Source organism: Crocodylus porosus, unplaced genomic scaffold, assembly GCF_001723895.1.
Source record: "Crocodylus porosus isolate Cpor-Errol unplaced genomic scaffold, CroPor_comp1, whole genome shotgun sequence".
Lineage (NCBI taxonomy): Eukaryota > Metazoa > Chordata > Crocodylia > Crocodylidae > Crocodylus > Crocodylus porosus.
This window is the reverse complement of record NW_017728943.1, coordinates 115,817,277-115,835,560: the sequence shown is the minus strand read 5'-3', so window position 1 is coordinate 115,835,560 and position 18,284 is coordinate 115,817,277. Positions and strand designations below refer to the sequence as shown.

The window sequence follows — 18,284 nt, the reverse complement described above, 5'->3', positions numbered from 1 at the left end:
AAATTATATATATGAGCTTGAATATTGCTAAGAGACTCTTTGTCCTATCAAGTTATTGATGTCCAATGCTTGTAGATGGAAGCATGATGACTATGTTGATCAGCCCTTAATAGAAAGAATTCATTAGCCTAAATATTTACTTTCTAGTAGTTTTCTAAGGGTGAAGCTGCTTTCTGATCCGGTCTCAGATTCCTTTGTATTGCTGTTTTTAGCACTATAGCAGTGATGCTACGTTCTTTTAGGATGAAATTCTCTTTCCTGAAGGGAATTGGTAGATATTTTAAAATAGGGTTTATGAAGGACTTAAATGATACACAGATCTTTTGTTGGTCCGATACGTGGGGGTGTTTCATTCGTAGTACCCAACAAGATAAATGAAGATGACCAAAATGTTACATGAAAGTAGCTAAAGTAGATAAATTCATGGCTGCACAAGGATGCAGTCAAAATTTGTTTTAGTAGGACAACCCCATGGGTGGTCAGGAAATTGTCCTCAGGCATAGAAATCTACTAAATTGCTATGTAAAGATGATACAGATGCTTCCTTTTTAGGGCCGGGTACAGGTATCACATTTATCCCGGGTGATTCACCATGCTCTTGGTAGAAGTGACAAGTATACAAGTGTTCGCTCAGTTTCTCCCAGTGGTAATGTGTCCCTTCTGGGAGAAGATTTTTCATCTGTCAACTTGGAAGTTCTCCCTTGTGAGTTTTTCTCTTGTAAAAATGCTCTCGCAAGTACACCTGAGTTTCTCTCATCTCTTCTGTGGACATGTTCGCAAATAACCTTAGGTTACAGAATACGTCTTTCTGGGGTACCCATTGTGGAGTCTGCAGTTCTAGTTCTGCAGAGAGAGCATGGAGAAGGGAATCCTCCTCTGGTTTTAAATTTAGAGACGTCTGAACATCAGCGGTAGCATTGTACTGGACAAAGGGAGATGACCGGACCCAATTTGTCATGCTGTGTTTGGTATGTTGCCCTGCTGAGCATAACTAGCTCAGGAAGCTTTGTCATCCTTGGCTGCAGTGAGCCACACAATAAACAGTTTGTTGTTTAGTTATGAAAGCTTCCTTTCCTCTTTGTGCTGTTGCTACTTGTAAGCAAATCTAATACCAAACACATTATTGTTTTTGGTTTCATAATAAATGCTTGTTTTCACTTAATATGTTTGGAGATGCAAAATTAGTCTTTGCTTTTTGCATAAAGTACGGGTCTTAGTGAAGTGAGTGTTGGGTAAAATATCTTTAAAAATCTATAATTCTCAAATGTTAACAAGTGATGGGGGGAGTTACTTGAAGGCTGCAAAGTGATTCTCTACATGTGTTCTCTTTATTCCCAAGAAGGGCACTATTTTATAACATTTGTGAAGCAGTTTGGCATCCTGCCACAGCTGGAGGTGTTTGTGATGGAGCCCTGTGGGTATTAATGATGGGGTGCAGCTGGGTTTGTTTTTCTGAGCCAAGAGGGACTGATAAAATATTATATGGAAGATCAGAAAGATGTGAAATATGTTCCTAGTTGCTGGGTTATGATTTACATTAATTATTGGCTGTGGTGGGGGTTTCTGGAGTGGTCCTCGTACAGTTGCATTTTTAAGAGTCAAGGAACACAGGGTGAAGGCATAAGACTTATTTTTGTGGAATATGTGTATAATTGAAAGTCAAAGAAAAAAAATGGGGGTTTGTATCGTGTTTGAGCCACACAGTAAATATGGGATTTTAATGAAAGAAAAGAATAATAGGAGCTAGCTTTGTTTATAAGAAGTATCCACCTCCCCCTCTGTCCTCCCTCCCCCCTGTGCACTAATGGGAGAATGTACTGCTTGTGCTAGGATAAAAAGATATCATGACAAATATTTTTTTTTACTCTTAACATGTAAACAGACTTACTCCCTTACAGTGTCATTCCCACTTCTAGAATTAAGAGTTTCAAAATACATCACCTTCCAAAATCAAAGAAAAGGAAACTACTGGAGCCTGGTTCCCTTTCTCAGTGTTGTGCTGCATTTAGCACCGAACCAGTCCCCTCCAACTTGCCTATGTTGTAGTTCATGGAAAGAAAATCTTTCTACAGATTTAAAACAACAGTGACTCCATCTGATTCCGAAGTTGCTAATTCACCGTGCAGTCTTGCAGTTATCGTGATTTGCTAATATATTGATATAAAAGTTTCAGGATATTTTTGCTGTCTGAATTGCCAGGGGGTGAGAAAAATCCCTTCTCACTATTTCTGTGGATTTTGTTGACTCTGTTGTACTGTTCACTATTTTTCGCACTGACTGTGACCCTTGTCTACAGACACTATGCCCTTAGCTAACCTCATTCATTCACCCATTATGGGATACGTGTATTGTATAATATCTTAATAAAAGAAGTTGCATCAGTGGCTTGAGTCTCAGAGAACTGAATGCCTAGCTTTTGAGGTCCATAATAGCAGCCTTTTCACTCTCCACTCTGTTAAAAGGATTACCCATCCAGTGCACAATCTCTATGGGGACCAGATGGTCTTTTTGCTTGCTGCTTTAGACAAATTTGGTTCAGTTTTCCCTTATGAATAGAAATAAGCTTCTCCAAAGTCTCCTTGTGAATGCAGTTTATGCTTCTAATGTAGATTCTGAATATAAACTACCTCCTACTGGAATGATGAGAACAGTTTTCCCAAGATTTCACACTTAACCAGAAGTTAGGGACTTGATAAAGTTTCGGTATTTGCCCCCTGCAAACTTATGGTAGCTTTTTTTTCATTTTAAATTTAACATTTTTTCCCTTTTTTGTCAACTCAGTGCTCAGTATATGCTGCTTTATTTATGGTGTTATAGGCCTTTGTAGTTATTAAAAAGAAAAACCAAGACACAGGTTTTTATCATAAGATTTTATCCAAGTCCCCACACAGTAGAAGTTTCCAACAATACTTTGGTTAAAATATTATTGTGCAAGGATGTAGCACCACAGAGCAGGGTAGACAGTAGACGGTACCGTCTTGCAGAATTCCTTGCCTCTTGTAAGGATTCTGCATCAGCCATTTATTTGGTGACTGTCATCCAGAACTCTGTTAGGACGCTTTAATACTAGTTTGCAAGAGGCAAGGATTTTTGTGGGCGATGTCTGTCTTTTTTGGACCAACTGCGTTATTGGGATAAGTTAGACAGGCTTTTGGTTGCAAGGCATTCTTTATGCTATTCTGTTACTTTTTTAACTCGGCAACCTAAAGATTAGTAAAATGCATACCTGACTGAAGAATTATGGTGATCGTGTGTGTGGTTCATAATATTTAAGACAGACAAACAGATATTTCATATTTTCTGTCTCTTACAAAAGCAGTCAAACCCTTCAATGTGCTTTTTTGCCTTTGTCTGTTAAGATGAGTATTTTTATTGTAAACTGATTTACTTGAGGGAATGGAAGAATTTTGTTAACAGCATATTCATTAAATGCTGTTCTAATTATAATAATAAAAAAACTAAAGCATAATCATCAGTGATGCATTTTCTTTTCTTTTTTTACTGACCACTTTCAGTCAATAACTTGCTGTTACATTCTGTGAAAATCAGATCCTGTCCTCTTGTTCTGAATTACAGCCCTTGTGTGCTTATGTGAACAGCTGAGGTATTTAGCCTGTCAATAGTAGCTTTTGTCTTGTTACCTTTTGGTGTGTGCCATGCCTGGTACTGCTGTTTTTGTAGTTTTACTGGCAGATTAACTTAAAATCAGAATAAATCTAAAGAGAGATGTTTCTAGCTGGTTGGTTGAGTGAATTACTAAGTGGCCTTTCACCTTTGGGGTCATGGTTGGAATTCAGCCATAGATTTAACAAACACAAAAATTTTCCCTCATTAGTAAGCGTTCCAAATTATAATGGATAGCTGCACAACCTGGTGAATTCTAATTGATGTTATAAAAGCCAGATGCAGAGTCCTGAAAATTTGTGCCGAGTCCATCATTGAAAATGGAGAAAGGATTTGAAAGGAAGAAACTATGCTACACGTTCCATTGCATTGCAGTAATTTCACAGTAATTAAGAAAATCATTAAAAAAAAATCATACCTAAAGTATAAAAGCAAACCAATTATATTACCTTCATTCTGTCTGATTATTTTATGTTGATTTACATATGGTATCAATTAAAGTATTTGTTTGTTTCACTCGCTCATTCCCCCTCTCCCTCTTTTTATTCATGTTTTCCAGAAAGTCTTGATGGAAGCCCGTCTCTTTTGTGGGAAGTGTGGTGGCTGGCTATCAAGGTTGTGTGAAGTATGCTGACTATTAATTGTGCCCTTATTTAACAGCAATTTTACAGGTATATCTTTTCCTATTATATGCTGGATCTCTAAATCAAAAAAGAAAAATGGATTAGGGAAAGGAGAATATTAAATGTACACATAAAAGAATAATGGATCAGCTTTTACAGAGTGAATTCTGACAAAGTTGTAATGAAGCTTTATAAATTTACTTAATTAGTCTGGTAATATGGTAGTTGATGTAATGAGAGGGACAGTTTGTATCAATATGAAATTTAGGATGTTTTAGGTCAATAAAAAATCTTTATTGTTTTATGTTTGCATTGGACCCAATAGAGTTGGAACCCAGATAAGTGAACATGGACTTTGGCCTTTTTATTTCCAAGTGTGCAATTTTGGGACCGTATTTTGTAGCCTTCTTACATTAGCAGTTGGGCTACTCATGCATGCTACTCTGAGAATAACACTTGCTGAAATAGCTGTTCGACATTTTCTTTACTAAAAGCCATGTGCTGCAGAAACACAGTACAGCTTTGCATTGAAAGGAAGGCTAAAACTATTCAATAACCAAGTCTTTTTTTATTTTTTGGATTGTCTCTAAATGTGAAGTAGGGGTTTACTAAACATTCTATTTCATAGAAGCTAGTCGAGCTGAAACTGCAGTTTGCATGTCTCCTGGCAAAAAAAAGGATTTTTCTGAAAGTACAGTTTACTTGCATCTAAGTAATCATTATCTTGCTGCCTCTTTCATTATGCTATTGTTCTTGGGAGCCAAAGATTTTGCAAGTTTATAAGAGAAAGCTATTGCCAGGGGTGTGGAAGGAGGGAGGTGCTGATGTGATTTTAATAGGCGTAGACTCCAGTTTTTCAGCAGATGCTAACAGACCGTATAAAGAATGAGGTTTCTTAAATTTCTTTCTAAAAAAAAATAAAAGCATAAATTATTAAAATGCTGCAAACAGTCTCTTTTTAGGAAGTTGTCTCGTACTACAGGAAAGGCTGTGCTCCTGCGTAGGATGCAAAATTGTTCTGTTGCTTTTATTTTTTCACCTTCTGAATCCTGTTCCTAACGAAAGTCTTCTTCGTTTAGCGGAAAATGGGGAATTCAGAAAGCCAGTACAGCCTTCAGGGATCAAAAAATCATACTCCTGCTGCACCCAGTGCCAAGCAGAAGCCTTGCTCTCTGAAAATTCGTGGCATTCTTGCAAAAGATGATAAGTCCTGCTCTGTGCATGGTTGGGGACACAACAACAGTGGCTCAAACTACAAATCACGGTCCCTAGCCAGAAGTTGCCTCTCCCATTTCAAGAGTAATCAGCCTTATTCGTCTAGACTCAGTGACACAGTGGCCAAGGTCTCTAAAAGCAATATCTGTGCCAAACACAGCACAAATGCCTCGGGGAACTACTGCCAGGGGAGTAATATGGCATTCTTGCCTGAGAATGGTTTCCATTATATTGGCCTTGAAGCTGCAAGTAATCAGGTTGCCTCCAGGGATTGCAATGGACACATTTTAAATTGTTATGGAAAGAATGAGAGTGTGGCATCAACCCCACCATCAGAGGACAGGAAGAGCCCACGAGTTCTTATTAAAACACTGGGGAAGCTGGACGGCTGTTTAAGGGTGGAGTTCCACAACAGCAGCAATGACCAAGTGCCTACGGAGGAGGCCAGTGGACCAGTCCAGCTGTTGAGGTACTCGCCAGCTTTAGAATCTAAGTCGAATAACCTGCTTGAAGTGAGGAGGAACTCCAGCACCGACTACTCTTCAAGCCATCGTTTGTCACCAACTGACTCAAGACTTCGATCCAGTAAAGGGAGCTCCCTAAGCTCAGAGTCTTCATGGTATGACTCTCCCTGGGGCAACACTGGGAACATCAATGAGTTGGATCGGTCATACCTTACTAGGAGCACTCCAGATACAAGCATTCATGCCAGTTTTCCCCCAAATGACAGCCAGAAGCCCTTTAACCAAAGTTCATCTCTTTCCTCTCTCCGTGATCTGTACAAGGATACAAATTTGGAAAGAAGCCCGGCCTCAGGCATCAGGCTGTCTGATGAATACATCAGTACTCCTGCTAGTTTGAGCAACTGTGTTTCATTTGCCTCAGACATTGATGTTCCCTCCAGAGTAGAGCACCAGGGCCCTACACAGTACTTCTCTTACACCCTCCCATGTAGAAAGTCTAAACCGTTAAACGAAGATGCGTCCAAGAAGGATAGTTTAAAAAGCCGAATGCGACGTATCAGTGACTGGACGGGAAGCCTCTCCAGGAAAAAAAGAAAGCTGCAGGTATGTGCTGAAGGCTGTTTGTTGATATCTTCCACTTGCTTGCTTTTTACCATAAAACTAATTGGTGGTTAGTGTCCTTCTGGTTACTTATGCAATTCTGACATCAGTTTTATTCTGAAATTTTAACCAAAAAAAGATTTTTTTTTTTTTTTTTAATGATCAATTTCACCTCCTGTCCTACCTCTTTTCCCCCAGATGTCTCTAGCTATCGTTTGCAGAAGAAAATACATCAGTGCAGTAGCTTTTGAAATAGCTCATTTTTTCATGATATAAACTGTAGCTTTTAAAATAATATCATTGTTAAAGCAGAGTAAAACCTGATCTTATAGATAGACCATAGTTTATAGGAATTAAAATGTCTATGAACAATGTGAAAAGTTCAGTAAAGCAAATCCTTAGAGATGGGAAAGAATATATTGTAAGTGTCTTTGCAAGTATTCCCTGTTTTGTTTTATTGGCCTCCTATATCTACTTAGGAAAAGACTGTTGGATACAAAACTTGCTTATCTCCTCACTCCTGAAACCTTGAGACTGCCCTTATTTGCTTATTTCCTCACACTTCCTGTGGCACCCTTCAATGGATCTCAGAGCACCATAGGGTGCCCTGCACCCTAGTTGAGAATCACTGCTCTAAACAGAGACTCAATAGTACACTTCTGCTATATATTATGAGGTTTTCAGGCTGATGTATGTGGTGTACGATTCTGCTTTGCATCACCTTTGTATGTGTACAGGCTGAACTGCTTTCCCCTAAACGCAGGGAAATGTTTCTGGTAGGTAGAAATGAGCCTCCATACTAGTCATGATATTTTATTTTGAAAGAGTTTGGGCTTGAGTAAGAGGCAACCAGTGCCTTAATGGGACTTAGCTACAACAGAGTTAAAATGTGAGATAACTTGCCTGTAGTCTCAGTTTCCTTGTCAGGTCTTTAGCCTTGCAAACTTTCAATATGATGGGTTCAGAGACAGCTGTGTTGTAAGTGTTTACAACTGTATTGTAAATCTGCAACACAACAGAAGTTCAGTGCACATAAACCTCTTTCAAAACGGCTGAAACTGGTTTAAGATAAACCTGGATAGATGTAGCATCAGACTTCACTGATGTAGGTTAAATCAGTTTATTGATCCCTTCCAGATTCAAGTCGACTCAGTCCCCCAGCATGCTTAGCACCCCCTCACAAAGCCCTGTTGCAGGGTGGGCAGGCTAGCCTTGGTCCAAGCTGTCTGTTCTGTCTAGCCAAGCAGGGAGGCATGCTGTAGTGCCCCCCAGCTTCTGGCCTGGGTCACTGCAGGCACATGGCTGCATTTCCAGAATGAAAAGTGAATGTTCACTTGCTTATCAGCTCGCTCTATACAGTTTAGACTAGCCTGTGAAGATTTAATTGATTCAGGGCTTTTTGGACTGTTTGTACTTAGCTACCCTAAGTTACTGTGGTGGCTAACCACGTATTGCCCTTGCCAGCAGCTTATAACTGTCCTCTGGTTGACAGTTCACACATAGTTGTTTTGCTAAGTAAATAGGACTCATAACTACCACTGTAGAGCCAGTTGGCTGCTTTTCCCTTTTCACCAGAAAGTAAGACTGGACGGGGCTTCTTGAGTGATGAGTCCTGTCTCCTGCTACTGTAAATAAATATGTCATATATAATCTGCCCCATAAACTCATCAGGCTCTCTCTTGAAAGCAGCAAAGTTTTTCTCTTTCCCCACTTTCTCCTGTTGGAAGACTGTTTCAGAATTGCACACTTTTTGGTTAGAAACCTTCTAATTCGCAGCCTCAATTTATTCCTGGCCAGTACTTATTTGTTCTTGTGCCGTTACTGTCCTTTAGCTTAAACAGGACTTCTCCATTCTCTGTCCCTTTTTCCTCTTTCCCTATCCCCCTCCCCAGCTCTCCATCCTCTCCATGTGTTTATAGGAAACAATGACATCCTTGATCAGCCTTTATTTGTTTTAGACTAAACAAGCCAAACTTTTAGGCCACATTGATTTGGTGCCCTGGAGTGTTGTGTTCATGTATGTTGCACTGCTCTGGGGCAGGCTTCCTTCATAACCATAGTCATATTTACTGCTTTAGGCAGGCTAATTGGCAAAGTCTCTCCATAGTGTTAATTAGCTCCTGCCCATGCTAATTAGGCCACCAGTGACATGGTATGGATGCAGCTACACTGTTCCCAGTTTAGGAGACAGCCTCTTAAGCTTTGCATTTGTGCCTGAGGGGATAGTGTTCTGCTGCCAGATATGGTAAACGTACCATTTATAGCCATTCCTGATCATCCTAATTATTTTCCTCTGTATTTGTTGTAGCTTGAATTCATCTTTCTTGACCATGGGTGACTAGAATTGTGAACAGTATTCCAGATAGTTGCACAAGTGCCATATACAAATAGCATTAATACTTGTCTGACTTGGAAATACTTTGTCTGATTTACCCTGTTCTGAGGCCACATAACATTGGAGTGTTCTAGGTCTACAACAATCTGTCACTCTCTAAATGAGGTCCTTTTGCAGGCATGGCCTGCTTATACCTACATGTGCCATACCTGGAAATGTAACAGTGAAGTGGCTGCAGGGCCCCTGTTGCCAAGCATCCCAGAAGCTGATCTTTAAAAGCAGCTCCCCCACAGGAGTGTTGGGAACACAGAGTAGCATAACTAGAGTCATCCCGCTCAACTCGGCTTTTTTTCTTTTTCCTTTCCTTTTCCCTCTCCTTTTTCTTTGTGAAATATCCCATGTGCATTGCTGTATGTGTTGATCTGTACATGTACCCCAGTGATTGTCAGCATTTTTAGACTCAGGCACCCCTGATTAAACTTGAAGCACTCCTCCATAACTGTTATGAATTGAGCTGCCCTCCACTTCAAAAACTAAGTAATTACAGTGCTTACCTCCTTGCGGTCCAGAAAGTGTGACTGTAAACTGCATCTACCTGGAGGGCCTGGTGGCAATGTGGTAGGGCTACCCATGGCAAGGTGGCTCCTATACCACAGTATTGCAACCGCCACAGCATAGAGTGTGTATGGGGTGCCTCAAAACCCTAGCCCCCACTGCCTTGTGTGTACTCCTTGGTTGGAGAAAAGCCCCCCTCTCAGGACATCACCCTGACAGAAACATGCTCTTGCTGAGATATTAGGGAGTCAGCATCAGTTCTTATCTGTTGCTGTCTGGCAGAAGCTACAACCATGGAGGCACTGAATGTCTGTACTTGGTATGGGCTTTGGATTCTGTCTTAGTGGTCTGAAGCGGGGATAGTAGGTCTTGGACAGCCTCTACTCCTCCATACTCTTACGTAGGCGTACACGTTGAAGGTCATGTTGTGATGATCACAGGACTTCATATAAGCGGATTCATCAGGCACCTGACTAGATCTCTTTGTGTACATCATGATCCAGAGGATCAATGATTGCCTACTACCTTGTTGCAGAGTGGCCAAGAAGTGGAGGCAAGGGAGTAGTCAAGTAGAACCTGAGCCTCAACTTATCTGCTTATGTCTTCACACTTGCCTTATCTCCTCATACCTTAGCACCTTTCAAAGCATTGTTTGGTACTCCCCAGTGTCCTGGGACCCTACAGGGTCCTGGCACCCTGTAATAGGGTCCTGCCCCAGGCATGGCTGTTATGCCCCTGGAGAACCCCCTTCCTCTACTTTCTTGGGGCAATCTCTCCTTTGGCTTGCCTACCACACCTAATTATGCTTTTAGAAAAAGAGAGGCTGCCCCAGGGCTTCCCAAGCAAGATCTCACATTCTTGAATATAGACATTACTGCCTCATTTCCCTCTTCAGCCATGTCTAAGCCTCACAGACGTTACCAATCATTGGGCCTTAAGCCCCATTGTCCCAATCCAGTCAGTCTCTCATCCATGGGCCTTCAGCCCTACCATCAACTCTGATCAATGCCTCCAATCAGACCTCTAACCCAGGAACAGTCTCTGCCACTGTTGGGACTTTCAGCCTCAGTGCCTTTAACTGTCCTGGCCCCTCCTGGGTTTGGACCTCCATACCTCAAACAAACAATCTCAACTCCTCTTGGCTTTAGGCCTGCATTTTCTCCCCATCCTGGGCTAAGGCCTCTGTTTCTTTTAGGCCTGTGTTCTCTACCTCTCCTGGGCTCAGGCCTCACCATTACCTCCAAACAATTCTGTCCCTCCTTAGCTATGGGCCCCTGGCCCTGCTAGTTCTTGCCTCTCCTGGCCTACAGGTCCCTGACCATTCCTGTAGGTCCCTGGCCTTTCACTCTCTCTAGCTGTGGCCCTGCTGCTTGGCCTTGGTGCCTGTCCCTTGGATCCTGGCCCCACACCCAGGCCAGTTGAGACCTCTGTTGCCCCTACAGTCTCAATGTCTAAATCACCAGTCTTGCCTACCCCAGCTCAGGTGTTATTCAGCAGCCTTGCTGCAGCTCTCCTACTTCGGAGCAATTCTCTCCATGGCTTCCAGGTCAGACTGCCTGCCTAACTCAGGTCCTGGGCTTATATCCTGCAAACCCAACCCCTTTTGGGTCACATGACTCCCTTGATTGGCCTCTGCCTCACCTGCAGCCTGCCTAGCCATGAAGTAGCAGGAGCACCAAGTTTCCTGGTACATACCCCAAGTACTCTAACCCCTGCTGAGGCAATGCATAGTTTTCCCCAAATGGTAAGAAACTGCGTACAGCTAAGCCAAGAGCATCAAACTCATACAGCCCCTGTGAATGCAGCGCACAGAGTCTTGGATATGGGCTGCATGCTGTATGTGTGCCAGCCTGACCCTCTGTGCTGGCTCTGGGGCTGATCCTGATTGGGCCCTAGGCTTTCCATGCATGCCAGAGCCAGTGCACAGGTCAGTCTGCACCACCGTGCAGCATGTGCTCAATACCGGCATCCAGTGCTGTGTGCCCTGCCCACAGCGCTGGGTCCAGCCTATTCACCAGACCAGCTCCCTTGTCATATGTGGATCATGGGGTCAGTCTGAGACCTGCAGGGTAGATCATAGGGCTCCATGAGCTGGATCCAGCTTGCAGGTCATTTGTTTAATACCTCTGACCTAAGCATTGTGTATTAAGTGTGGGCAGAGAAGGAAGCCTCTGTTTGGATGTGATAAAAGCTACTTCATGGACAAAACTGGTTGGTGCATGTTTTTAGTGATTTGGGTCAAAGAAGGGTTGTGGACTAGGTCAAAAGCTACATTGTCCTTATGGGGTGGTCAGGACTTTAGTGTGAAGGTGAATGCTTCATAAAACTCAGCTACCAGAATAAACACTTCCTGAATCATTTTATGTAATGACATAGTTTTTAGAACTGCTTCCAAGTTATGCCTGCATTTGTAAACCAAAATGTAACTGTACAGTAGGAAACAAAGAATTTAAAAGCAAACAGAAAAATAAGAAAATGTAGGAGACCACTTTGTACTTAAAATCGGCAGTTTGTTGGTTCCCAGATGAAGATGGAATCTGATGGGCCACATCATTCCCTATCCTGCTCTTTCCACTATTTTACATTGTTTCATACATATACCATGTCTTCCTTCAGAACAGTGTTGATGCATTTCCCACACTGCAGGTCTCTTAGCATCCAGATATGCCAAAGACTCCTTTGCAAATATTGCAACCATTCTGGGGCACATCAGTGACCTAAAGATGTTCTTTTGGGTGCAGCTTGAATAGAAATAGAGTTACTTTTTTGCATAGATGCAGTTAGGATTTAGCTAGCAGAAACTCCTTATACAGGGGAAAAGAAGAAAAAAAAGCCTACAGATTGGATTGGATTGGGTGTATTGATGATATATTTCAGCACTATTAAAATTACAAGCTCTTTAGAAATGAAGATATCATCAGAGAGCACCTCAGATTGTTTATAAAGTCCCCCTTTATAAATTCAAATAGCATTGGACCAGTTGGTTGTGCATGCCCTGAGAATTTCATCCTATTTAGGTCCTGTGCCTCAGTTATGCTAAAAGCCCTATATACTACTCTGGGGCTGTAAAGGACCTATCTGGATGTATGTTACAGGAATACTAGGAATACTTCAGATTCCTGTTATTACAAATGAAAGTCGATACGTTACAAGAGTGTACCAGACTTCAGCATAAAGGAGAATCAGGTTGGTTCTTAACTGTTAAATTCAGATCTGTCTGTGGAAAAGACACTGTTCTGGACACCACTCAAGTGCTGGTTTAGTTTTCAGATGAAACCAAAGATCATCTTTTATTTCTATGTTCGCTACCCAAGCCATCTTCTATGAGTTCATTGTGGGAGAACATTCCCCCGGCTCTATTCAGGGCTTTTATTTCATACATCTGAATATTTTTCAAAGCCGGACTCGAAATGCATTATTTGTACGTTTCTTAAAACCTTTTCTTACAAGGATCATACCTGCTGGATACTAATATATTAATAATGGTGACTAGAAAATATGGACAACACAACTTCAGATAAAAGTTAGGTGCCAAATCTTTAGCCCTGCAACCAGTCCAAGTAGTTGGACTGATGCTTGTGAAATAGGAAATATGATTCCTCCTAGGTTGTAGGGAGTTGAATCTGATGTAGTGGCTAAAGTAGTGCTCTATAACTCCAACATATTCTCCTGCCATTGAGAAAGCTAAGCCTGTGTAGTGATGGATGTCTTCCTCTGACCCTACCCTGTTGCAGGCAAAGTATGCTCTCCCTGCACAGCCACCCCAAATAATGCTCTCTTGCACAGCAGATCTTCCCTATTTCAGCTGCTAAGGTCCTCTTAGAAGCCACAGAAGGGGCACAAATTACCCTTCAGTACAAATTTAATCCTGTTGTTAAAAGGGCAGTTCATGGTCAAATTAAATAAACCTATTGCTCTTTGCTGTGACTCACAAGACTAGTGGTGAATCTTGTGAATATCATTGGCTAGTTAATAATTTAAAATGCTAATAATACATACATTTACCAGATTTAAATTTACTTATTTAATTTTTCTTTCTTTCTTTCTTGGACTAGGAAAGGGAGCATGTGTTTTTGACGAGTAAGTGGAAACTACTAAAATATCAACACTGAGTTAAAGAAATGGGTGGAGGAAAATTCCCTTTTTACACCAGAGACTTGCAGGTTGTCAGTGCCTGGATTCAGCCCTACTATGGGCAACCTATGAGATGATTATTTTTCAGGCTCACACTTTCTATATAATGTTAAAAATGGTGTCTTCACGTCTCTTTGCTTGTACTTTGTGAGATTGGTGCTGCCCACACACTTTTGCCTATTGTAATTTTCACCACAGATCTATGATTTCCACTGCTGGTTTTCCTCTAGTCTGAACACAAATATCCAAATAATATTAATCCATCTCTCACTCAACTCTTGCATATTAGGGAATTTATTCCCTTTGACTTTGATTGGCATTTAGGATTGCTCTGGCCTGCAGCTTTTTAGAGGACACTTTGTAACTTAGAGGCATCTTCAGTGTTTTGATCTTGTATCGGGGATACATTTGGTAGCCATGTTGGTCTGAGACAAAGAAATGCAAAACTCTAGAACTCTTGGTTCAGGGATGATACCTTTTATTAGACCAACTAAAAAATTGCAAACAAAAAATTAACTTTTTTTGGAAGCTTTCCGGCAAAGACATCCTTTTTTGGGCTTAGGGAAAATTAAAGATGGTAAAAAGTCCCCATAGGTAGAAAATAAACTTCATTTTTGCACAGAGGAAGTTGACGTTGGAAGTTTGTTCCTCTGGATCCATAAGAGTATCTTTCTGAGTTGCTCTTTGATGTGCAGATAAGACAGTGTGACCGCCGGGCTTCAATTAACTGTTCTCGAGCGGTTTTTGCCTTGCAGGTAGATGTCAAACACCTGTTGGGATCTTGTCGGTGTCGGAGTAGCTGTCTTTTCTCCATGTCCCCAACCCCATTCTTGCCCGCCACAACTTGATGTTCCTGCGTAAGGGGTCGGTTTGCGGGATACTCCATGGCCCAGGATCCTACGGGGCTCCTACACCCCGGCCTCATGCCACCTTCGGTGCGTCCCTCATCTGCGGGTCTTGTTCCCCAGCCACGGGGTGACACTGCCTGGCCTACCCTTAAGTGACCACGACTCCCAGTCGTGGTGATCACTGGCCAGCTCGGCCCCACAGCCCTTCTTGTCTGCTCCCCTCCTTTCAGGGAATGGAAAATCAAAGAAAACTCAGGCCTCACAGATGCTTCCCTTCAGCCTCAATCTGTGGGCACACTCCCCTAGCGCTCTCTCTCCCTTATCCAGGGTTAAATGAACAAAACAATCAAAAGAAATGCTGCCTGCCCAGCATCTCCCTATCCGCTAAGCAGTCTACTCTGAGCCCTCCCCAGCTTCCTTCTGGCCCGTCCTGAACCGATCACTTCCAAAGGTCCCACTTCCTGCTCAATACTCTTATTTGCCTGGCGGCGATGCCCGCCCCGACTGTACCCCCTTGGGGCTGTCCTGGGGTCTCTCCTCCCTGGTAAGGCTGTCTCTGTGTCCCGTCATTCTGGCACCCCACCTGTGGGTTGCTTTGTTCCCTGGTATCCTTCCCGCCACGTCCTCAGGTGCCTCTAGCCCCAGCGTTGTCCGGGGCAGTCTCCAGCCGGGAGGTCTGGTTCCGCTCTGTCTGCACCTCCACTGGCTCTCCTGGCTCCGCGTTGTTTGCAGCCGCCGCTCCTCTCGCTGTTGGTGACCGTTGCTGCTCCTTGCCTGGGCTATCTGCCCCCTCCACAGCTGCCGGCTGGCGTCTGTCCGTGATGTCACCAGCTGGTTGTAATTGAATAAAAAGGCAGCTAACGAGCTGTGCAGGCTCTTCCCTCCACCTTGTGCGCATCTCATCTGGAGCTACAGGTGAGTCCCGTTTACTGCTTTGCTTCTCGGGACAGGCAGGATTCCTTCGCTGGTGGTGTCAGATGGCAGGGAGGTGTAGAAATCTTTCTTGTTGTTCAGCAATGAATTTTCCCTGAGCCTGAGGAAGGGCGTGTGTGTGTGTGTGGTTTCTTAGTTGGGCCTAATAAAAGGCATCATCTCTGAACCATGAGTTCTAGAGTTTTGCATTTCTATTCATCTTGTATTGTGTTTGCTCTGGTATAAATCAGTTGACTTCAGTAGTACCACTTGTGATTTACTCCAGTATAAATACTCTTCTAAGGCATACTGGCTTCTTGCTGTTCCCTAATAAGGGCTGTATCAAATGGTCTGTATTAAAAGCCAAATTGTTGATTAGATAGAGGCTTACTCTTTGAGCACCGACTATAAGTCAAGTAAATAATCTTGGTGAAATGACAAAGACCAATACGATCTTAAGAGTATGTACTTTTACAGGAAAACCATGCATATCCTGCTGAGTATGGGGCCTGAAAGATCTAAAATATTAGAATAGTTTCTTGCAAGATTTAAAGGTACTGTGCCAAAACATAATCTTTTAATTAAACTTAGCATGTCTGAGATTCCTACTGGCAGTGGCCTTCATGTTGAAAATTGACCTCTTTTGTGACATCTGCGACTGGATGGGATGTCAGTGTTGTTTTTGGCTGTATGTTAGAGGTCATTGTGCTATCTAAACATGGCATCATTTTTTCCAGTGCATTTTCTGATGAGCACCAACTTGGAAGTGAAGCGGGGGAGAAAACTGGCGGGAGCTTTCAAAGCTTCTGGTGTTACTTGCTCACAGGAGACCAGTGCTTGTTTATTTTATCCTTGCACAGAAGTCAGAGTGCAAACAAATAACCCTATAGAGGCAGGGTAAACTTGAGCTTTCCTGGGTAGTAGCTTTGCTTCTGGTTGGTGTGCTTAGAGAGTCCTTTGGTATTATACAGTCTCATTTGTCAGACTTTTATTTTTATTTCCCTTGCTACAGAAGGCAACAAATATTTTCTTTCTCACTTATTTTTTCGATGCTTAAAAAAAATCCTATCGGTAAAACGTAATCGGGAGGGTGAAAGATCAGGCCATAGACCTGTGGCCTAGTTCATGGTAGGGGAATTTAGTCTGCAGCCCAATCTGTGAAATGCCAAGAACCCTGTGGTGTCAGTAGGGTTGAGGATGCTCAGTACTCTGCTGAATCAGACTATTAGGCCTAGACCAAAGGTGTCAAATATATGTACTGTGGGCCTGTGGAGCCATATGATCCAGCCCGTGGGTCTTGGACTGACCCCACATGCAGTAGAGGCAGTCAGTCTGGCTTGTACTGCATGCAATGCCTGTGCAAGACCAGCTTTGCATGCTCGCTCCAAGGCTAGTTCAAATTAGGCTGTGCCAGAGCCATCACGCAGGGCCAGTTGAGTGGAAGGCCACATGCAGCATGTGCCCTGTGCTGGCCCTCATTACCACTTTCAGCTCATGTGGTCAGTTGAGCCTCCTACACTGGATGCAAGCATGTGCTAGTCCTAGAGTTTGGTGTCCACTCAGTGCCAGCATGGTGTGCGTGCTGCATACAGCATGGGAGGTCCAGGGTGCAGACTGAATGCAGCACCCTGCTGGACCAGCTCTGTGCTTTGGCTCTGGTGCCCTCAGATGGCCTGGGGTCCTATCTGGACCAGTCCCAGAGCCAGGCTGCAGGGATGGTTGGGTGTAGGTGCTGCAACTAGTGTGCATCCCAGGCCAACCCCTATGCTCCTTGCAGTGCTGGGTCCAACCCAAGTGCTATATACAGTGCATGTGCCAGAGCAGGGCTGGCATGTGCTGTGTGCGGGGCGTTGGACCCCATGCCATGGATGCAGCATGGGGGATCAGTCCCAATCTGGTCCACTGACTGGCTCAGTGACCCTTGTCTAGCCCACAGGGCCAGATAAGTTGGACATCCCTACCCTAGACCATGCAATACGTTCCAGATTAACATACAGTTGAAAGAATGGAGCATAAGTGGTCATGTGTGATGTTCAGTGCAAAGTTAAAATCATGCTGTTGAGTAGGCAACTTAAACCACTTCACAGAAAACCTGCCCTACAAGGGGAAGAGACAGTCACCACATGTAAGCATGTATCATGTAAACAGATCACAGAATACACTGTTGGATCTGCTTGCAAGCCCCTATTGAAATAGTGTGTTCAGTAAATCGGAGATTAAATACCACTGTATTTGGAAATATGGTACATTCGTTGTTTTCTGGAACAAGGCTGAGCACACTTTCTGGTAGGTACCTGGTAAATTTACCAGGTTTAACTATAGTTCAGACCTGTTTTTCTTTAGTGGCCAACTATGCTTCATACTAGAAATAAGAGTCCAATATTTAGAGGGTGGAATAAATGGAGCTCCACTGAAACAGTTTTCATCACTGAATCCAGAAAGCCATGATTTTTAAAAGGTCAAATATTGAATTGAAACCTTGCCTATATTTAATTTTAATTTCATCCCCAGGGTAAAAATACTGTTAAAATAAACCAAAGTACCCTTGTTGTCATCTGTATTATAGGCAGGTAGGAGTGTAAATAGTAACATCTGTATTTCATCAGACTAAGGCTTCTGATAGAGGCACTATGGGATCTGATGTGCGATCCAAACAGTCACACTTCCTGTCATGCCATACTGCCACTATGTTGCCAGTAGGGGTGTGCAAAGCGGGCATCTGTTCTATTTCGGATTCGGCCCTAATCAGCTATTTGATTCGAATCGCTGTCCCTGATTTGATTCGTCTGACTCTGAATCTGAAGATTCAGTGCTGTTTCGGAGAATCAGTGATTCAAACACAGACACAGCTTTAAAAGTTTTTTCTATGTACCTTGTGGTACCAGTGCATCTTGTGAATCCTGCATTGCCGGAGTATGTGGAGCATCCCACAGGATTGCGGGGGCCCTCCATGTGCTCGGAGGCGTACCTGAAA

At 42.9% G+C, this 18,284-nt stretch overlaps 1 protein-coding gene across 4 annotated transcripts in view; it reads left to right on the top strand.

Moving 5' to 3' along the window:
• Positions 1 to 18,284, top strand: part of TIAM2 (T-cell lymphoma invasion and metastasis 2) — a 268,351-nt gene that overhangs the window by 114,746 nt on the left and 135,321 nt on the right. For all 4 annotated transcript variants that reach the window (XM_019550041.1, XM_019550038.1, XM_019550040.1 and 1 more), the window contains 2 exons: positions 4,184 to 4,295; positions 5,327 to 6,529. In XM_019550041.1, the coding sequence (XP_019405586.1) occupies positions 5,333 to 6,529 (1,197 nt within the window). In that variant the 5' untranslated portion in view covers positions 4,184 to 4,295; positions 5,327 to 5,332. The remainder of the gene's footprint in view (positions 1 to 4,183; positions 4,296 to 5,326; positions 6,530 to 18,284) is intronic.